General features: G+C 44.2%; 1 protein-coding gene across 1 annotated transcript in view; it reads left to right on the forward strand.

Moving 5' to 3' along the window:
* Positions 1–20,122, forward strand: part of LOC120994442 (cell surface glycoprotein CD200 receptor 1-A-like) — a 98,249-nt gene extending 78,127 nt beyond the window's left edge. The window contains exons 5-6 of the mRNA XM_040423001.1: positions 1,388–1,448; positions 19,932–20,122. Coding sequence (XP_040278935.1) covers positions 1,388–1,448; positions 19,932–20,033 — 163 coding nt within the window. The 3' untranslated portion in view covers positions 20,034–20,122. The remainder of the gene's footprint in view (positions 1–1,387; positions 1,449–19,931) is intronic.
* The last annotated feature ends 585 nt before the right edge of the window (positions 20,123–20,707 follow it).

A 20,707-nucleotide genomic window follows, 5' to 3' on the forward strand; every position in this document is an offset into this window, starting at 1 on the left:
TTGCCATAATACAAATTCTAACAGTCTATTCAGTAGGACTATCAGCTGTGTATCCACCTGACTTCTCCTCAACGCCACTGATGGTCCCAACCCCATTTATAAGGCAAGAAATCCCACTTATTAAACCTGACAGGGCACACCTGTGAAGTGAAAACCATTTCAGGGGACTACCTCTTGAAGCTCATCAAGAGAATGCCAAGAGTGTGCAAAGCAGTAATCAAAGCAAAAGGTGGCTACTTTGAAGAACCTAGAATATGACATATTTTCAGTTGTTTCACACTTGTTTGTTATGTATATAATTCCACATGTGTTAATTCATAGTTTTGATGCCTTCAGTGTGAATCTACAATTTTCAGTCATGAAAATAAAGAAAACTCTTTGAATGAGAAGGTGTGTCCAAACATTTGGTCTGTACTGTATATATATATATATATATATATATATATATATATGCTCTTTGTAAATATCCAAAAACCACTTAAGTAACTAAAATATCCATCTCGGAGGAAGGTTAGTGGGGGAACATCTGATTGGCTCAGAGCAGACATAGAAACATAAAAACATAGAATGTGTCGGCAGATAAGAACCATTTGGCCCATCTAGTCTGCCCAATATACTGAATACTATGGATAGCCCCCTGGCCCTATCTTATATGAAGGATGGCCTTATGCCTATCCCATGCATGCTTAAACTCCTCCACTGTATTTGCAGCTACCACTTCTGCAGGAAGGCTATTCCATGCATCCACTACTCTCTCAGTAAAGTAATACTTCCTGATATTACTTTTAAAACTTTGCCCCTCTAATTTAAAACTATGTCCTCTTGTAGCAGTTTTTCTTATTTTAAATATTCTTTCCTCTTTTACCTTGTTGATTCCCTTTATGTATTTAGCAGTTTCTATCATATCCCCTCTGTCTCGTCTTTCTTCCAAGCTATACATGTTAAGGTCCTTTAATCTTTCCTGGTAAGTTTTATCCTGCAATCCATGTACTAGTTTAGTAGCTCTTCTCTGAACTCTCTCCAAAGTATCAATATCCTTCTGGAGATATGGTCTCCAGTACTGAGCACAATACTCCAAGTGAGGTCTCACTAGTGCTCTGTAGAGCGGCATGAGCGCCTCCCTCTTTCTACTAGTAATTCAGACATTACAGGGCTGACTCCAATAAGCAAACGTGAAGAGAAAAATGTATAAAGAAACCAGAAGAGAAAATGACTCCATTATATCTAATGGGATTGAGGTATTATATTCTCCAAATATATATAGCTTGCATATGGAACTTGCATAAGGAAACATATAAACAGCTCCCTTGTTGTTTTCTCTAATTAATGGATTTGCAAACATTTCTGGCTTTTAAAAAAAAAATGTTTGTCTATTTCTATATTGCAGGACCTGCTTCAAACAAGTGGTGAACAGGGACGCCCCGAAGATACAAAATGATTATGAAGAGGTCCAGCAGTTTATGTGATATTTATAGATATGTAAAATATATAGCTGCTGCTTTGATGAGCCCTGGAGAACCCTATAGTTGGACCACACTGGTCAGACCTTGATGGTCCTGTGGTAACAATAAGCTATACATTTTCATAAAATCCCTTTAAAATTTTAGAAATGTTTCACTTTTCGCCTCATCACGTTCTCAGCATGACTTCGTTCTTTAATTTTTATTTATTTCATTTTTTGTAACTTTATAAAAAAAATTATTTATTCAGGTGCATTTTTGGCACCTTCTCGGAGTACTGTACATACAGTATAAACCAGCAATTAATTTATATTCATTTATATTTGGTGGAATAGGAAAAAAAAAATGTAATTTATTTAACAAGCACTGTAAATAACAAATACACTTTATTGTGTGGGTTGTTCTGATTGTAGGGTTACCAAAAATGACAAAAATGTTATGTTTACATTTTATGATATGAATGCTTATCTATATCTCTAATTCCATGTATTTCAACGCAAAAATTTGATTCGGCCGGTTCGCTGAATTATCCGAAAAGATTCTTTTCGATACGAATTTATTTGCGGCGAATCGCGGGACAGCTATTTCTTGGCTGCAGAGAGCCTGTATAATGATGTAGAACACTGTACCTTGCAGTAACACGCATAGGGAGTCTGCTGTGGTAGTGAAACAATACTGTGAGTCAGTATGACATGCAGATGACAGGCGTCGCTCTTAGAATCACTGCACACTTCACTTATTTGGGCAGTTACGGGTCCGAAACTGACCAAATAACTCAAGTGTGAGCTCAGCCTTACAGGTCGATGTTAACGCCAGGTATATAGAACCATGCAGAGGCCCAAGATCCAACTGTGGAGTGAAAGAGTGCACTCCTTTTACACCGTAGTCATAGTAATCCATCAGTACTGCTAATGCCAAAAAAAACAGGAGTGGATCCAAAACAGAGATGACACGTAAAAGGAATATTTGCATGTCTTCTGTGTTTTGTACCCACTCCTGTTTTTGGCTACCAAATCATAAGCCAATTATGATGGGACCATACAGGCCTTACAGCTGCTACACAGACAGGATCCATTGTGCGTCTCATTTTTACTTCCTTCTGACAGATCAGAAGAAGGGTCAAATAAATGATGGAGTCAACCAGGCCAAAAAGGCAAAATAGTGGCCCAGTCATAAAGTGAGGAGGGTGGGAGCTTGAGTAGTCCACAGAGTGCCCAATGACATACTGGGGAGGTGGCAGCAGCAGCATAAGGAGACCACAGAGTGGCCCATTTACATAGTTTTGAGGTGGCAGCAGCATGATGAAGCCACCGAGTGGCCCAGTGATATAGTGTTGAATTAGCAGCAGCATGAGGAGGCCACAGAGTGGCAAGGTAACATAGTGTGGATGTGGCAGCAGCAGCAGCATGAGAAGGCCACAGAGTGACACAGTGACATAGTGTTGATTTAGCAGCAGCATGAAGAGACCACAGAGTGGCAAGGTGACATAGTGTGGAGGAGGCAGCAGCATGAGGAGGCCACAGAGAAATCCAGTGACATGGTGTTGATTTAGCAGCAGCATGAAGAGGCCACAGAGTGGCAAAATGACATAGTGTGGAGGTGGCAACAGCGGCAGCATGAGGAGGCCACAAAGTGACCCAGTGACATAGTGTTGATTTAGCAGCAGCATAAAATGAATCACAGAGTGGCAACGTGACATAGTCTAGAGGTGGCAGCAGCAGCATGTGGAGGCCACAAAGTGACCCAGTGACATAGTGTTGATTTAGCAGCAGCATGAGGAGACCACAGATTGGCAAGGTGACATATTGTAGAGGTGGCAGCAGCAGCATGAGGAGGCCACAGAATGGCAATGTGACATAGTGTTAAGTTATCAGCAGCATGAGGAGACCACAGAGTGGCAAGATGACATAGTGTGGAGGTGGCAGCAGCAGCAGCATGATGAGGCCACAGAGTGACCCAGATACCTAGTGCTAATTTAGCATCAGCATGAGGAGACCACAGAGTGGCAACGTAACATAGTGTGGAGGTATTAGCAGCAGCATGAGGAGACCAAAAGGGCAAGGTGACATAGTGTGGAGGCGGCAGCAGCAGCAGCATGAGGAGGCCACAGAATGGCAATTAGAGATGTCCCCGGCGAACATCGCTTGTTCGCGTTCGCCGCGCCTGGCGAACATATGTGATGTTCGGTCCGCCCCCTATACGTCATCATTGAGCAAACTTTGACCCTGTACCTCACAGTCAGCAGACACATTCCAGCCAATCAGCATACCCTCCCTCCCAGACCCTCCCACCTCTATCAAAAAGCAAGGACAGCATCCATCATAGATTCATTCTGAAGCTGCAGTGTTAGTGAGAGCAGGGAGAGTGCTGCTGCTGCTGAATTAATAGGGAAATCGTTAGCTAGGCCAGTGTTCTGTGTCCACTCCAGTCCTCAAAGACTCATCTGATCTGCTGTAAGGACAGCGTCCTGACAGCACCCCAAAAAGCCCTTTTTAGGGCTAGTACATGAGTCTGCTTTTTTTTTCCTTTTTTTTTCTATATATATAGCAGTTGCCTGTCAGTGTGTGTCAGGCCCACAGACTGTACTGTGCCCACTGCCAGTGCCCACCACTCATATCTGGTGGCACAGTAGCTTGCAGATAAAAAAGCAATACAATTTTTTCTCTGTAATATAATTGCAGTTGCCTGCCAGTGTGTGTCAGGCCCACAGAGTGTACTGTGCCCACTGCCAGTGCCCACCACTCATATCTGGTGGCACAGTAGCTTGCAGATAAAAAAGTAATACCATTTTTTCTCTGTAATATAATTGCAGTTGCCTGCCAGTGTGTGTCAGGCCCACAGACTGTACTGTGCCCACTGCCCACCACTCATATCGGGTGGCACAGTACCTTGCACGCATAGTACCACTAATCAAAAATTACAGGCAGAGGCAGGCCACCCCACAGGGGCCGTCGTGGTCGTGGTGCTGAGATTTCCTTTGGCCCTAGAATAATGCCCAGTGTTCAGAGGCCACGTACCCTGAACTCGAAAAGTTCTGAGAACATAGTTGACTGGCTAACACAGGACACCCAATCTTCTACAGCTTCCGCTCGGAACCTTGACGCACTATCCTCCTCCAGCTCAGCTTCGGGCACCTCTCAAGTTACCACTCGCCCGCCTCCCGCCACCACCAACATTAGTACCATAGCTGCTTCACTTGATCTGTCAGAGGAGTTATTTACACATCAGTTGGAAGAAATAAGTGATGCGCAAACATTATTGCCAGAGGATGTAGATAACAGGAATATGTCTCAGTCAGGCTGCATTACACACATGAACGTACGGTGTGATGATGATGATGATGTTGTACCCGCTGCTGCTTCCTTTGCTAAGTTGTCAGATACAAGTGAAGCGGTTGATGATGACGATGTGTCCGTGGATGTCACGTGGGTGCCTGCTCGAAGAGAAGAAGAACAGGGGGAAAGTTCAGATGGGGAGACAGAGAGGAGGAGGAGACGAGTTGGAAGCAGGGGTAAAGGTCGTCACAAGGAGCTAGTGGCACAGTCAGACAGCATGCATCGGCACCCGGGGTCAGCCAGACAGCACGCCAATCAACGCATGCTGTTGCCACCACCGTAATGACGTCATTGCAAAGCTCAGCAGTGTGGCATTTTTTTTGCGTGTCTGCCTCTGATAACAGCGATGCCATTTGCAACCTGTGCCAAAAGAAACTGAATCGTGGGAAGTCCAACACCCACCTAGGTACAACTGCTTTGCGAAGGTACATGATCTCACATCAAAAACGCCTATGGGATCAACACATGATGAGTACAAGCAGCACACAAACTCAAAGCCACCATCCTCCTCCTGGTCCAGCATCTTCAGCCACGTCAACCACTGCTGTCCTCCTTGCCCCCTCTCAACCACCCGCCACTCCGCCTCTCACCTTCAGCAGTTCCATCTCATCTACCCACAGTCAGGTGTCTGTCAAGGAAATGCTTGAGCGTAAGAAGCCAATGTCACAGAGTCACCCCCTTGCCCGGCGTCTGACAGCTGGCTTGTCGGAACTCTTAGCCCGCCAGCTTTTACCATACAAGCTGGTGGAGTCTGAGGCCTTCAAAAAATTTGTAGCTATTGGGACACCGCAGTGGAAGGTACCCGGCCAAATTTTTTTTTCACAAAAGGCAATCCCAAACCTGTACTCTATTGTGGAAAAGGAAGTCATGGCATGTCGGGCACACAGTGTTGGGGCAAGGGTCCATCTGACCACTGATACCTGGTCTGCAAAGCACAGTCAGTGCAGGTATATCACGTACACTGTGCATTGGGTAAACCTGCTGACGGCTGCCAAGCATGGAATGCGTGGCTCTGCAGAGGAGTTGGTGACACCGCCACGACTTGCAGGCAGGCCTGCTGCCACCTCCTCTACTCCTCCTACTCCATCCTCTTCGCTAACCTCCTCGGCTGAGTCCTCTTCTGCTGCTGCGTCTTGCTCCACATCAACTGCACCCCCCCAGCTCCCCAGGGGCTATTCCACATCCCGGATACGACAGTGTCACGCCGTCTTTGGGTTGACTTGCCTGAAAGCAGAGAGTCACACCGGACCAGCACTCCTGTCCGCCCTGAACGCACAGGTCGATCAGTGGCTGACCCCGCACCAACTGGAGATCGGCAAAGTGGTGTGTGACAACGGAAGCAATTTGTTGGCGGCATTGAATTGTGGTCACCATCACCACCAGAAACAGCCTTATCAGCATCGCTTGCTCGACCTGCGGCAATGCTGGAAGAGGAGTCTGAGGAAGAGGAGTCAGAGGAGGAATGTGGCTTTGAAGAGGAGGAAGACCAACCACAGCAGGCATCCCAGGGTGCTCGTTGTCACCTATCTGGTACCCGTGGTGTTGTACGTGGCTGGGGGGGAAGAACAGACCTACAATGAGATCAGTGAGGATGAGGAACGGGACATGAGTAGCTCGCCATCCAACCTTGTGCAAATGGGGTCTTTCATGCTGTCATGCCTGTTGAGGGACCTTCGTATAAAAAGGCTGAAGGAGAATGACCTGTACTGGGTGGCCACGCTACTAGACCCCCGGTATAAGCAGAAAGTGGCTGAAATGTTACCGAATTACCGGAAGTCGGAAAGGATGCAGCAGTTCCAAAACAAGTTAAAAAGTATGCTTTACACAGCGTATAAGGGTGATGTCACAGCACAACGGGAATCTAACAGGGGAAGAGATGAAAGTAATCCTCCTCCTACCACGACCACGCTGGCAAGGACAGGACGCTTTACAGACATGTTGTTGATGGAGGACATGCAGAGCTTTTTAAGTCCTACGCATCGCCACAGCCCTTCGGGTCCACCCTCAGAGAACGACTCGACCGACAGGTAGCAGACTACCTCGCCTTAACTGCAGATATCGACACTCTGAGGAGCGATGAACCCATTGACTACTGGGTGTGCAGGCTTGACCTGTGGCCTGAGCTATCCCAATTTGCGATAGAACTTCTGGCCTGCCCCGCTTCAAATGTTCTGTCAGAAAGGACCTTCAGCGCAGCAGGATGTATTGTCACTGAGAAGAGAAGTCGCCTGGGTCATAAAAGTCTAGATTACCTCACCTTTATTAAGATGAATGAGGCATGGATCCCGAAGGGACTGACAGTGGGGGATGCATTTGACTAAAAAAGGCCTGATGAGATCCCTTGGGCTAAAAATGGTCCACACGCTGCTGTATTTAATCTCTGCATGCCGGATGACTTGCGTGACTTCTCCGCCACCAACTAGGGTTCAAGCCGCAATGTTTTAGTGCACTTTCTGCCTGGAAAACATCAATTTTTCAGGCCGCTGCAACAATACCTAATTTTTCAGGCATGTGTACATGCCTAATTTTTCTGGCCTCTGGTGCTGCACTGTGGCTGCAAAAACAAAACAAAAAAAAAGGCACATACATGTGTCAATTCCCCTTCGTGGTCCTTACCTTGTTGTGGTGAAGGGGCTTGCGTATCACAATGAAGCGATCACCTCTATGAGTGTGTTGGCAATGGCAATGTTGGCACACCCCAGATGATAAGGTCGTTGCTTCATTGTGAACAGACCAAAAGCGATCGGCTGGATAATTTTGCATAGAAAAAACATGAATTTTCTTTGTGATCATCTAAGGTGATCATTAAAGCCTACTAGGCCAACAATGGGCCCACACTGCAGAATCATTGTTTTATGGGTCACTTAACTGTCACTGAACTACCTCCGCACGACCATAGGCTTTGAAAAACCGCCATCGTCTGCAATCTCCCAAACGTGTGCACGAGCACAGTCATCACTACATCAAGATTGACGCATAGAGGAATAAAATTTATGTCATGAGTGTGTCAACTATTGCCAACTCTTTGCGGTTGTCTAAAATCTATTCGATCCACGTCCCCTGATAGGGGACGTAACAGGGATTAAACTGATAAGAATAGTACTACTTAACACACCACTCATATAGGGTGGCACAGTAGATTGCACGGCGCACGCGCATTGCCCCAAATTGGAAGTAAGAGGACCGACCAAGCATCTTTTTCCATCTCCCGGTTCCTAAAATCTATTCCCTACACCGGCCCCTGATAGGGGACGTAACAGGGATTAAACTAATAGGAATAGTACTACTTAACATACCACTCATATAGGGTAGCACAGTAAATTGCACGGCGCACGCGCAGTGCCCCAAATTGGAAGTAAGAGGACCGACCAAGCATCTTTTTCCATCTCCCGGTTCCTAAAGTCTATTCCCTACACCGGCCCCTGATAGGGGACGTAACAGGGATTAAACTAATAGGAATAGTACTACTTAACATACCACTCATATAGGGTAGCACAGTACATTGCACGGCGCACGCGCAGTGCCCCAAATTGGAAGTAAGCGGACCGACCAAGCATCTTTTTCCATCTCCCGGTTCCTAAAATCTATTCCCTACACCGGCCCCTGATAGGGGACGTAACAGGGATTAAACTAATAGGAATAGTACTACTTAACATACCACTCATATAGGGTAGCACAGTACATTGCACGGCGCACGCGCAGTGCCCCAAATTGGAAGTAAGAGGACCGACCAAGCATCTTTTTCCATCTCCCGGTTCCAAAAATCTATTCCATACACCAGCCCCTGATAGGGGACGTAACAGGGATTAAATTTATAGGAATAGTACTACTTAACATACCACTCATATAGGGTAGCACAGTACATTGCACGGCGCACTCGCAGTGCCCCAAATTGGAAGTAAGAGGATCGACCAAGCATCTTTTTCCATCTCCCGGTTCCTAAAATCTATTCCATACACCGGCCCCTGATAGCGGACGTAACAGGGATTAAACTGATAGGAATAGTACTACTTAACACACCACTCATATAGGGTGGCACAGTACATTGCACGGCGCACGCGCAGTGCTCCAAATTGGAAGTAAGAGGACCGACCAACCATCTTTTTCTATCTCCCGGTTCCTAAAATCTATTCCATACACCGGCCCCTTGATTGTGTGCTGGCCCTTTAAGAGCTGGGAACTTCGCACGCACCCTGTGGGAGACAGTAAGTAGCCTTGCAGCCTGGCGCAGGTTGCAGATTCCTGCAAAGGGAACAGGAATACTTATTAATTCTTATTTAATAATCAGTGTTTAAAGGCTATAGACACCTTTGTTGCAATTTACTCATTTTGGGCTAAAAATAATTTTGTAAATTGGTCTTTTGTAATAATTGTCAGCAGTTTTTGAGATACAGGGATTAAAAATCAGCCTGTTTGCATACCACATCTGGGTCCAGTGAACTAAAGGCTCTTGTGAAGCCTTATCTCTCATCACCTGACCTCACAAACACTCATTATAGCTAAACTCTTATCAAAATAATAAGAATATGGCTTGGGTTATGTTCACAGTAGAATTGGGAATACAGTATCCTGATCCGAGAAAAGATCCTACCGGTGCTCACCATAGACACAACCGCTGGACACCTATTGACTATAATGGGATCAGGCTGTGACCCAGATAATTTTCTGGCATAAATGCTGAGTATCAGCCAGACAAATACTGCTGCTTGCTGACAGCTGGCATTTATGCTGGAACAGCCTGCCGGCATGCCGGATTTGTGAATGAAGCCTTAAGTCTGTATTTATGAAGTCAAAAGATCAGAGATAAGGCTTCACATGAGCCATCAGCTGACAGGACTCAGAAGTGATAGTCTGGAAGTAGGCAGATTTTTAGCCCTGCATCTCAAAAACTGATGAAACTTTTTAACCCCTTAAGGACGGGGCTCATTTTCACCTTAAGGACCAGGCCATTTTTTGCAAATCTGACCAGTGTCACTTTATGTGTGAATAACTTTAAAACTCTTTTACTTATCCAGGCCATTCTGAGACTGTTTCTTCGTCACATATTGTACTTCATGACACTGGTAAAATGGAGTCAAAGAAATTCTTTTTTATTTATAAAAAATACCAAATTTACCAAAAATTTGGAAAAATTTGCAAATTTCCAAGTTTCAATTTCTCTACTTTTATAATACATAGTAATACCTCCAAAAATAGTTATTAAGTTACATTTCCTATATGTCTACTTCATGTTTGGATCATTTTGGGAATGCCATTTTATTTTTTGGGGACGTTACAAGGCTTAGAAGTTTAGAAGCAAATCTTGAAATTTTTCTGAAAGTTTCCAAAACCCACTTTTTAAGGACCAGTTCAGGTCTGAAGTCCCTTTGTGAGGCTTACATATTAGAAACCACCCAAAAATTACTCCATTCTAGAAACTACACCCCTCAAGGTATTCAAAACAGACTTTACAAACTTTGTTAACCCTTTAGGTGTTCCACAAGAGTTAATGGCAAATGGAGATAACATTTCAGAATTTAAATTTTTGGGCACATTTTTCATTTTAATCCATTTTTTACAGTAACAAAGCAAGGGTTAACAGCCAAACAAAACACCCCATATGTGGTCGTAAACTGCTGTACGGGCACACGGCAGGGCACAGAAGGAATAGAACGCCATATGGTTTTTGGAAGGCAGATTTTGCTGGACTGGTTTATTTACACCATGTCCCATTTGAAGCCCCCCTGATGCACCCCTACAGTAGAAACTCCAAAAAAGTGACCCCATTTTGGAAACTACGGGATAAGGTGGCAGTTTTGTTGGCCATACAGCAGTTTACGACCACATATGGGGTGTTTCTGCAAACTACAGTATCGGGGCAATAAATATTGAGTTTTGTTTGGCTGTTAACCCTTGCTTTGTTACTGGAAAAATGGATTAAAATGGAAAATGCTAAAAAAAATAGCTGTTTTGGGACCGTTTTTATTTTTTGTTATTTACATAATTGATCTGACAGGTTAGAACGTGTGCTATTTCTATAGAGCAGGTTGTTACGGACGTGACAATACCAAATATAACTACTTTTTGGGGGTTTTGTTTCAGTTTTGCATAATAAAGCATTTTTGAAAAAATAAAAATGTTTAGTTTCTCCACATTCTAAAAGCCATATTTTTTTTTTTGGGCGACTGTCTTATGTAGGCTCATTTTTTGCGGTATGAGATGTCGGTTGATTGGCACTATCTTGGGGTGCAAATGACATTTTGGTCGCTTGCTATTACACTTTTTGTGATGTAAGGTGACAAAATGGCTTTTGACACCGTAATTATATTATTTTTTTTGCTGTGTTCACCTGAGGGGTTAGGTCATGTGTTATTTTTACAGAGCAGGTTTTTACAGATGCAGCGATACTTAATATGTACTTTTTTAAATTTATTTAAGTTTTAAGCAATAATATCATTTTTGAAACAAAAAAAAAAATCATGTTTTAATGTCTCCATAGTCTGAGAGCCATATTTTTTTTATGGGGCGATTGTCCTATGTAGGGGCTAATTTTTTGCGGGATGAAATGGCGGTTTGATTGGTATCATTTTGGTGTACATACGACTTTTTTGATTACTTTTATTACCTTTTTTGGGAAGTAAGGTGGGCAAAATGTAAATTCCATCATAGTTTTTTATAAAAAGAATTTATGGCTTCCACCGTGTGGGGAAAGTAACATGACCGTTTCATAGATCAGGTCATTACGGATGCGGTGATATCAAACATGTGTAGTGCATTTTATTTTTTTTATTTTTAATCAGTGATAAATGTGTTTTTTTACTTTTACTTTAATTATTTTTTTTGACCCAGACCCACTTGGTTCTTGAAGGTCCAGTGGGTCTGATGTCTGTATAATACAAAACAGTACACTATATAGTGTATTGTACTGTATTTTCACTTTACATTTAGTCTGATCAGACTTCTGCCTGATCGCGCGCGCGCCCGCTTCCCACTGCACAGCCCGCCGGCACATAACAATGAGGGCCGCAGGGGAGGGGGTTAAAAATGAAAAGATGTGTCATTTTGAAGTTTCTGATCCCCGCGGTCACGGACCGTGGGGATCAGAAACGTCTGAAAGCGTTGCAAACCGCAGGTCTGAATTGACCTGCGATTTGCAACGATCGCTGATACGGGGGAGTCACAGGACCCCCCTCGGCATTGTCACAGAGTGCCTGCTGAATGATTTCAGCAGGCACTCTGTTCCGATCACCGCCTGCCACGCGGCTGTGATCGGAAATACACAGGGGACATGTACGCCCTGTGTCCCCAAGAGGTTAATAAAGACAAATTGATAAAATTAGTAAAATACAATAAAATTGTCCTGAAAGTGTCATAGCCTTTAAATAGGCCACAAAATAAAATGTCTGGTAAACAACAGGCAGTTAATGGGTGGGATAATGAAAAATGAAAAATCCATCCAGCCCATCCACAACGGAGAATGTGGGTAACTTTAGTAGTGTAAGGGGTGGCACAGTCAGTACCAGCCGTATATCTACTTCTACTACTACTATCCCTACACAGCTGCCCATTTCCTGTCCATCAGGTTCCACACTGTGCTGCAGCTGCTACTATTGCCACTATTACTACCCCTACACAGCCACACATCTCCTGCTTTCACGGGGAGCCGGCGGTGAACTCTCCCTTCGCAGCGCCACCGGCATTCCACACGCATAACGGAGCGAAGTCACGGTCAACGTCCTCTTCTCCATGGGGACCAGGGTGCGGGAAGGATCTGGCCGTGCATGCCTCCTCTGCGTGGCCAGTGTCCTCCATCCCCTAGACAACAAGCAGCAGGAGAGCTGAGCACCGATAATGATGATCAGCGCTCGGCTATGTTGGGCTGTGTTATGCGAGTCATGTGATGCTGGTCACGTCATGTGACTCACCAGTCTGGGCTATTTAAACAGGCAGCCTGCTGGCCACAGGTTGCCTGTGATTGGTCTTTCTACCTTTACCAGCGTTCCTATTGTTACCTTGCTATTGTGTTTGGACCTCGGCTTTGTTTCTGACCTCGACCTTGTTACACTTTGGAATTGACGTGACCTCTTTGCTTCTGACTTCGGTTTTTGTTGACCTTGCTATTGTGTTTTCCCTTGTGTACCTGCGTGACCTCCTGGCTTTGACCTTTGCTTCTCTGACTCTGTTACGTTTTACTCTAGTACTCTTTAGGCCCTGCATGTATCTAAGCTAGGGACCGCTGCCAAGTTGTACGCCATCAGTTAAGACGGGACAGAGGTTCGGGTGGAGATCAGGGCTGCACTCTTCCCACCCCTACGTGACAGAATCACAGGCCATACCTAAAACCATGGACCCTATATTGCATCAAATTCCGGAAATGGTACGTTTCCTCTGGTTGGAATGATCCAGCGCTTAGATGGCAGATTCGGTTGGGGCTCTCAGAAGACTTGAAAGATATGTTGGTCAGTTACCCCCTCCCTGACACTTTAGAACAGACTATGACTCTAAATGTTAGACTGGACTGACGAATTAGGGAAAGACAAAGAGAAAAACTGACGTCTCCACTGCTGGTGTTTACATCCGATCCCTCACCCTCAAGAGTCCAATTGGAGAATCCTCCAGAAGAGCTTATGCAGCTCGGAATGACCAGGAGGGATCTGAGACATCAAAAGGGTTTCTGCTTCTACTGCGGAGAATCGGAGGTACGGCAATGTCCTAAAGTTCCTCCTTCCGGGAGATCTCCACATCCTGATGCCCAGAAGGATAAGGTACTTCCCAAGGTGGTTAAAGAGAAAGTGTTGTTGCCGGTGGTTGTTTCTTTTGGCTTCAGTAAGGGCTCTGGGAGGGCATTTGTTGATTCTGGGTCTGCCGCTAATTTTATTTACCATAACTTTTCTCTTTCCCTTGGTGTGTCCCTTGCTAACCCTATTTAGATAATTGCTATTGATTCCACGCTGTTGGTGGGCAGGACAGTAGAATATTATACTCCGAAAGTAACCTTGACTGTGGGGGTCTTTCATTTGGAGTGTACTTCTTTTTTTATTCTAAAAAATGTACCCGTGGAGGTAGTTCTGGGTATACTTTGGCTCCAGGTTCATAATCCAGTCATCAACTGGTCCATGGGTGAATTAGAGAAATGGTGTGTGAAATGTGATTCATGTTGTCTACCTGTTATTCAGGCTGGAGTCTCTGCGGAGTCAAACTCTCTTCCCACATACATTAGTGACTTTGCTAATGTTTTTTCTATGTCCGAGGCAGATTTCCTTCCCCCTCATAGACCTTATGACTGTGCCATAGACCTTGTTCCGGGATCTAAGTAGCCTAGGGGTCGTATTTATAATTTGTCAGGTCCGGAACGGAAGTCTATGAGGGACTACTCGAGGGAGAGTCTACAAAAAGGACATATTAGACCCTCAGTGTCTCCTACGGGGGCGGGGTTTTTCTTTGTTGCTAAGAAAGGTGGTGGATTGAGACCGTGTATTGATTATAGAGAGTTACTGTTAAGAATCAGTACCCCTTGCTGTTGATTGCAGGCCTGTTTAATCAAATTCTTGGAGCTCACTGGTTCGCTAAACTTGATCTCAGGGGGGCCTATAATCTTATCCGAATTAAGGAGGGGGATGAGTGGAAGACGGCCTTTAATACCCCAGAGGGTCATTATGAATATTTAGTGATGCCGTTTAGGTTAAGTAATGCTCCGGCGGTTTTCCAAAATTTTGTCAATAACAACTTTAGACAATTTAGTGGAAAATTTGTAATTGTTTATTTAGATGACATCCTGATTTATTTGCCTGACTGGGATTCTCATGTTATTCACACTAGACAGGTACTGGAGGTTCTTCGGAGAACCGACTGTTCGTGAAGGGTGAGAAGTGTATTTTTGGAGTGCAGGAAACTTCGTTTTTAGGATATATTCTCACACCCCAATCCTTCAAGATGGATCCAGGGAATGTACAGGCCATTTTGGAGTGGGTGAGACCTTCCTCTCTTAAAGCGTTACAAAGCTTCTTGGGTTTCGCAAATTATTATCAAAAACTTATTAAGAACTTTTCTATTATTGCCAAGCTTCTCACGGATCTAACCAAGAAGGGAGCTGATCTAGTGAATTGGTTACCAGAGGCCATAAAGGCTTTTGAAACACTCAAGAGGTGTTTCATTAACGCCCCAGTATTAGTTCAACCTGACCAAGAGCGGCCTTTTGTGGTTGAGGTTGATGCTTCCAAGGATGGAGTTGGGGCAGTACTCTCCCAGGGGTCCTCAACTCTCACTAACCTGAGACCTTGTGCTTTCTTTTCTCGTAAATTCTCTTCTACCGAGAGAAATTATGACATTGGTCATCGAGTTACTTGCTATTATATGGGCTTTTGAGGAATGGCGCCATTTTCTGGAGGGGGCTAAACATCGGGTTGCAGTAATTACGGATCATAAAAACTTAATGTTTTTGGAATCTGCTAAATGTTTGAATCCCAGACAAGCTAGGTGGGCATTGTTCTTTACACGTTTTAATTTTTTTATTACTTTCAGGCCAGGATATAAAAATATTAAAGCAGACGCCTTATCCCGCAGTTTTTGTTCTTTTTAATCTTCTGATACTCCACCATAACCAATATTACCGGCAGGTGTCATTGTGGCTTCGATCTCCTCTGATCTGACGACAGAAATAACTGCGGGGCAACACTTGGCCTACTGATAAATTATTTGTCCCGGGTCATTTACGTCTCTGACTGTTGGGCGAGTGCCATAATTCCGTGTTTAGTGGACATCCGGGTATTAATGCCACCAAGGAACTCGTCTCCAGGTTTGTCTTCATGTGAGGTTTGTGCCAGGTCCAAGACTCCTAAGTCTCATCCGGTGGGGGAGTTACGACCACTGCCCATCCTTAGTAGACCTTGGTCCCATAATTCCATAGACTTTATCACTGACTTGCCGGTGTCTGAGGGTAAGTCGGTGATATGGGTAGTTGTGGACAGATTTAGTAAAATGGTGCACTTCATCCCTCTGTCAAAACTGCCTAATGCCAAGACTTTAGCTTCTCTGTTTGTTGATCATGTTATTTGGTTACATGGAATTCCAGAGAATATGGTTTCGGATAGAGGTGTTAAATTTGTTTCTAGGTTTTGGAGGGCCTTTTGTCGAAAATGTAACATCTCTTTGTCTTTTTCTTCGGCCTTTCACCTGGAAACCAACGGTCAAACTGAACGTTTGAGCCAGTCTCTGGAGCAGTATTTGAGGTGTCTCCGACAACCAACAGCTGTGGGTGAAGCATCTGCCCCTGGCTGAATTCGCCATTAACAACCAGGTGAACTCATCTATTGGTATGTCTCCTTTTTTTTGTAATATTGGTTTCCATCCGCGTTGAGTTTGTTTTTGTCGTCTTCTTCACAAATTCCGGAAGCTGATCTGGTAGCTAAAGAACTGTGCACAGTTTGGGCCCAGGTTCAGTTGAACCTGAAAAAAGCCCAAGAGGTTCTTAAAACCAATGCGGATAAAAAGCGCTCTCGAGGAGTAAACTTTGGGTTAGGTGATAAAGTATGGTTATCCACCAAGAATTTGTCCTTGAAGGTGCCTTCCAATAAGTTTGCACCACGGTTTATTGGTCCTTATGAGATTGTTGACATTATTAATCATGTGTCTTTTAAGTTACGTTTGCCTGACTCTTTTCGGATTCACAATGTTTTTCACAAGTCTTTACTCAAGAAGTATGTGTCCCCTGTATCCCCTACACAGGAATCTCCGCCCCCATTGGTGGTTGCCGGTCAACCTGAATTTTAGATCTCTAGGATTATTGATGTGAGAAGGGTCCGGAATTCTTTTCAGTATTTGGTCCATTGGAGAGGTTTTGGTCCTGAGGAGAGGTCTTGGGTACCGGCTAAGATAATGCATGCTAAGAGGTTAGTGAGAAAATTCCATCTGACTCACCCGGAGAAACCCACTCCAGAGATCATGGGTCCGGTGGCCCCTCGTGGAAAGGGGGGTACTGTCAGGGGGAGCTGGCGGCGCACTCTCCCTTCACAGCGCTGCCGGCATTCCACACGCATAACGGAGCGAGGATGCGGGCAGCGTCCTCTTCTCCATGGGGACCAGGGTGCAGGAAGGATCTGGCCGTGCATGCCTCCTCTGCGTGGCCAGCATCCTCCGTCCCCTAGACAACAAGCAGCAGGAGAGCTGAGCGGCGATAATGATGTTCAGCGCTCGGCTATGTTGGGCTGTGTTATGTGAGTCATGCGACGCTGGCCACGTCATGTGACTCACCAGTCTGTGCTATTTAAACAGGCAGCCTGCTGGCCACAGGTTGCCTGTGATTGGTCTTTCTACCTTCACCAGCGTTCCTATTGTTACCTTGCTATTGTGTTTGGACCTCGGCTTTGTTTCTGACCTCGACCTTGTTACCTCATTGGAATTGACGTGACCTCTCGGCTTCTGACTTCGGTTTTTGTTGACCTTGCTATTGTGTTTTACCTTGTGTACCTGCGTGACCTCCTGGCTTTGATCTTTGCTTCCCTGACTCTGTTACGTGTTACTCTAGTACTGCACGTATCTAAGCTAGGGACCGCTGCCAAGTTGTACGCCGTCAGTTAAGATGGGCGGTGCAAGTAGGTAGAGACAGAGGTGCGGTTGGAGATCAGGGCTGCACTCTTCCCACCCCTACATGACACCTGCCTTGTCCAAAAGGTTCCATACTGTACTGCTGCTCCTCCAGAAGACCGAGAAGGAGAATGTTTGGACTGCTCGTTCAGAACAAGCCAATGCTTTTTCCAATGTTACCATGTGTATATAATTATGAGCAGGCATCTGTTCGAAGGAAGGGGTCATTTTTGAACCACTTGTTCAGAACAAGCTACTGCATTTTCATATTTTACTGTGTGGGTATAAACAAGGGCAGGCATCTGCCCCAGAAAGGGATCATTTTTTCACCACTTGCATTACTGTGTGTGTATAAACAGTCATCTGTCCCCAATAAGGGTCAATTTTTGGAATATTTTTATTTTATTTTAAAAAGCATAACAAATCAAACAATGCAGTGCGTTATTAATCCCTTTGGGTATTAAAACATGGCGCCCACCCGCACATGCAGCAGGCGCCATAGCCACGGGGTTTCTGCTATTTAAAATAGCAGAGACCCGCAGCACACGTATGCGATCAGCTATAAGGCGGATTGCATACATTTTCCCCTTCAGATGCCATGGTGAAATGTTACCACGTCGTCAGGGCATCCGGAAGCGGAACCCGCGCGCTTCCGCTTCGGTAACAGCATTCCCTGGCTAAGACCGGGGAACCTGTTACCGTGCGCTAATAGACCGAAGCCTCAAGCTAAAGTTCAAATCACCCCCCTCTTCTTAAAATAAAAATATTTAATTAAAAAACATCATGGGCATCGCCACATGCGAAAATGCCCATACAATTAAAATATAGCAATATTAATGGCAAATGGCGTAACGGGAAAAAAATAAAAACAGCCAATTCACCATTTTTTGTCACTTCAACTGCCAATAATTTTTTAAATGAAAAGTGATCAAAAAGTCGCACACACTTCAAATTGGTATCACTGAAAAGTACAGATCGCCCTGCAAAAAATGAGCCCTCACGCAGCCCCGTGCACATAACTACAAAAAAGTTATAGGGGTCAGAATAAGGTTTTCTTTTATTTCAGTATTAAAACGATAGAAAAATTATACAAGTGTGGTATCATTGTAACAGTACTGACCTGGAAAATGAACAGGTCAATTTTACCACACAGTGTACGGTGTAAAAAAAAAATAAAAAAAATTAAAACCTTTTGCATTTTTTCACAATTCTACCACATGGTATGCAACCGTAAATGGCGCCATTAGAAAGTACAACTTGTCCCGCAAAAAATAAGCACTGATAAGGCTATGTGAACATAAAAAGAAAAAAGTTAGTACTATCGGAAGGCAGGGAGTGAAAAACAAAAACGCAAAAATGGAAAATCGCAGGGTCCTCTAAGGGTTAAACCAGCTGTTTGTTATCACTATCAACCATGCATTTACCCACAGCTACAGTGTATATATGTCCCTGACACTTTAAGATTACAAATGCTGTCTTGGCAATGGTGAGCTTGAAAGTAGTTGCATTCAGTCCTAGGAAACCACAGAGGGTCATACGTGACTTTTCAGGGCATTCTGAACACTTTCGATTTTGGTCGAATTTACTTAAAGGGGGTTGTCTGGGGGAATGAAATCTTCTATATAAGGCCTCATGCAAACAGCAGTTCCGCAATATGTGAGCAGCGGCCGTGTTTTCCACACCCATTTCTGTCCGTGCCTCTGCACCGTGAAAAAATAGAACTTATTCTATTTTGTTACATTGAGGACGGATCACGGACCCATTCAAGTTGAATGGGTCTGGATCTGTTGCGGCTGCCGCACGGATGGTGCCCATGCATTGGAGACCACAAATTGCCGTGTGCAAGGGGCTCAAGGGGCAAAATGGGTTAATAAAATAAGCATTACTGCCACTGCCATCCTGACACTTGGCAGGTCCCTCATTGTGTTCACTTTCTGGCCTGGCTGAACATAACAGGGAATATCAGGAAATGCTTGCTCAGCCTATCACCGGCTGCAGCAGTGACCTGCCTTACACGAACGTTTTTTTTTGCGTTCCCTATACGGCCTGTTTTCTACATTCCGTATACGGTCATTTCATATTCATTTCAAAGGGTCTGCAAAAGATGCGGACAGCACATCATGTGCTGTCTGCATCCCTTGCTCCGTTCCGTGACCCCACAAAAATTATGAGACATGTACTATTCTTGTCCGTTTTGCGGACAAGAATAGGCATCTCTATAACTGGCCTCCGTGTTTTGCGGATCGCAAAAAACGGCACGGTCATGTGAACAAGCCCTTAGGCCGTGATTGACTGAGTAGGAATCTCCAAGCTTTCCTCGTGGGAGTAGGGACCAGGAGGTGGACACCAGCATGGATCTGGTAAGCACTGGAAGAGCATGACCACTCCTGGAGCATGTAAGAAGGAGTCACATATTTTCACAAACCATAGGACAGAACGGAAAAAGATGTAAAATCTGCAAGTTACACACAACATTTGTGACTTTACTTTACCTAATACATCTACAGCCACCTAATGAATTATGATGATTTTTTCGATAAGCAAGCTAATATTGCCCCATTTTTTACTTTCACAGGAAAAGCAAGAACTTGAACCTTATGCTACCTACACCCAGCAGGACAACGTTATTTATTGTGTAGCAACAAAATTCATTGACATTGATCAAGCTGTAGGCTAAGAACCTGACGAGAGATAAAATTACAAGGCGAGACATTAAAATATGACTTTTTAGGTTTTCATAGTTTCCCACATACAGTATGAATTTTGTAAATAAAAATGTATATCTGACCATGTCTACATATTTCAGCGCTGTTTGTTTGTACTTCATATAAAATGTTTATTAAACCTCTAAGAACAGAGAATTTTGGCCTCAAGGATTCAGGCAACATATATTTTTTTTACATTGTTTTGGGATCCATTTTAAAAAAATATGATTTTTACAGCACAATGAATGATAGTAAAGCAATTCTCCCATTTTTTTTACTTTGTTTTATTGTGTATATATCTTGCATTTTTTTACTGTTTATATATTTTATTAATAAAAATGATGTCTTTAAAAAAAATCTACTTTTTTCATTTTTGGTGCAAATTTTTAATACCACTCATTTTATTAATGACTAGCAGAAGGACCCCGCTTCGCACGGGTATATTTCATCTATTTCGCTTAATGTTTGTGTGTGTCGTTAAAATATATCGACAGTATCACCCATAACAGTGACCTCTACAGCACCCTGCCCCTTTAACAGTGAACTCCACAGTCCCCCACCTCTTAACACTGACCCCCCCCACAGTGCCCCGCTACTTTAAAATAGGATCTCCACAGCAGCCTGTCCCCTTAACTTTGACCTTCAC

The sequence above is a fragment of the Bufo bufo genome, chromosome 3 (genome assembly GCF_905171765.1).
Source record: "Bufo bufo chromosome 3, aBufBuf1.1, whole genome shotgun sequence".
Classification (NCBI taxonomy): domain Eukaryota; kingdom Metazoa; phylum Chordata; class Amphibia; order Anura; family Bufonidae; genus Bufo; species Bufo bufo.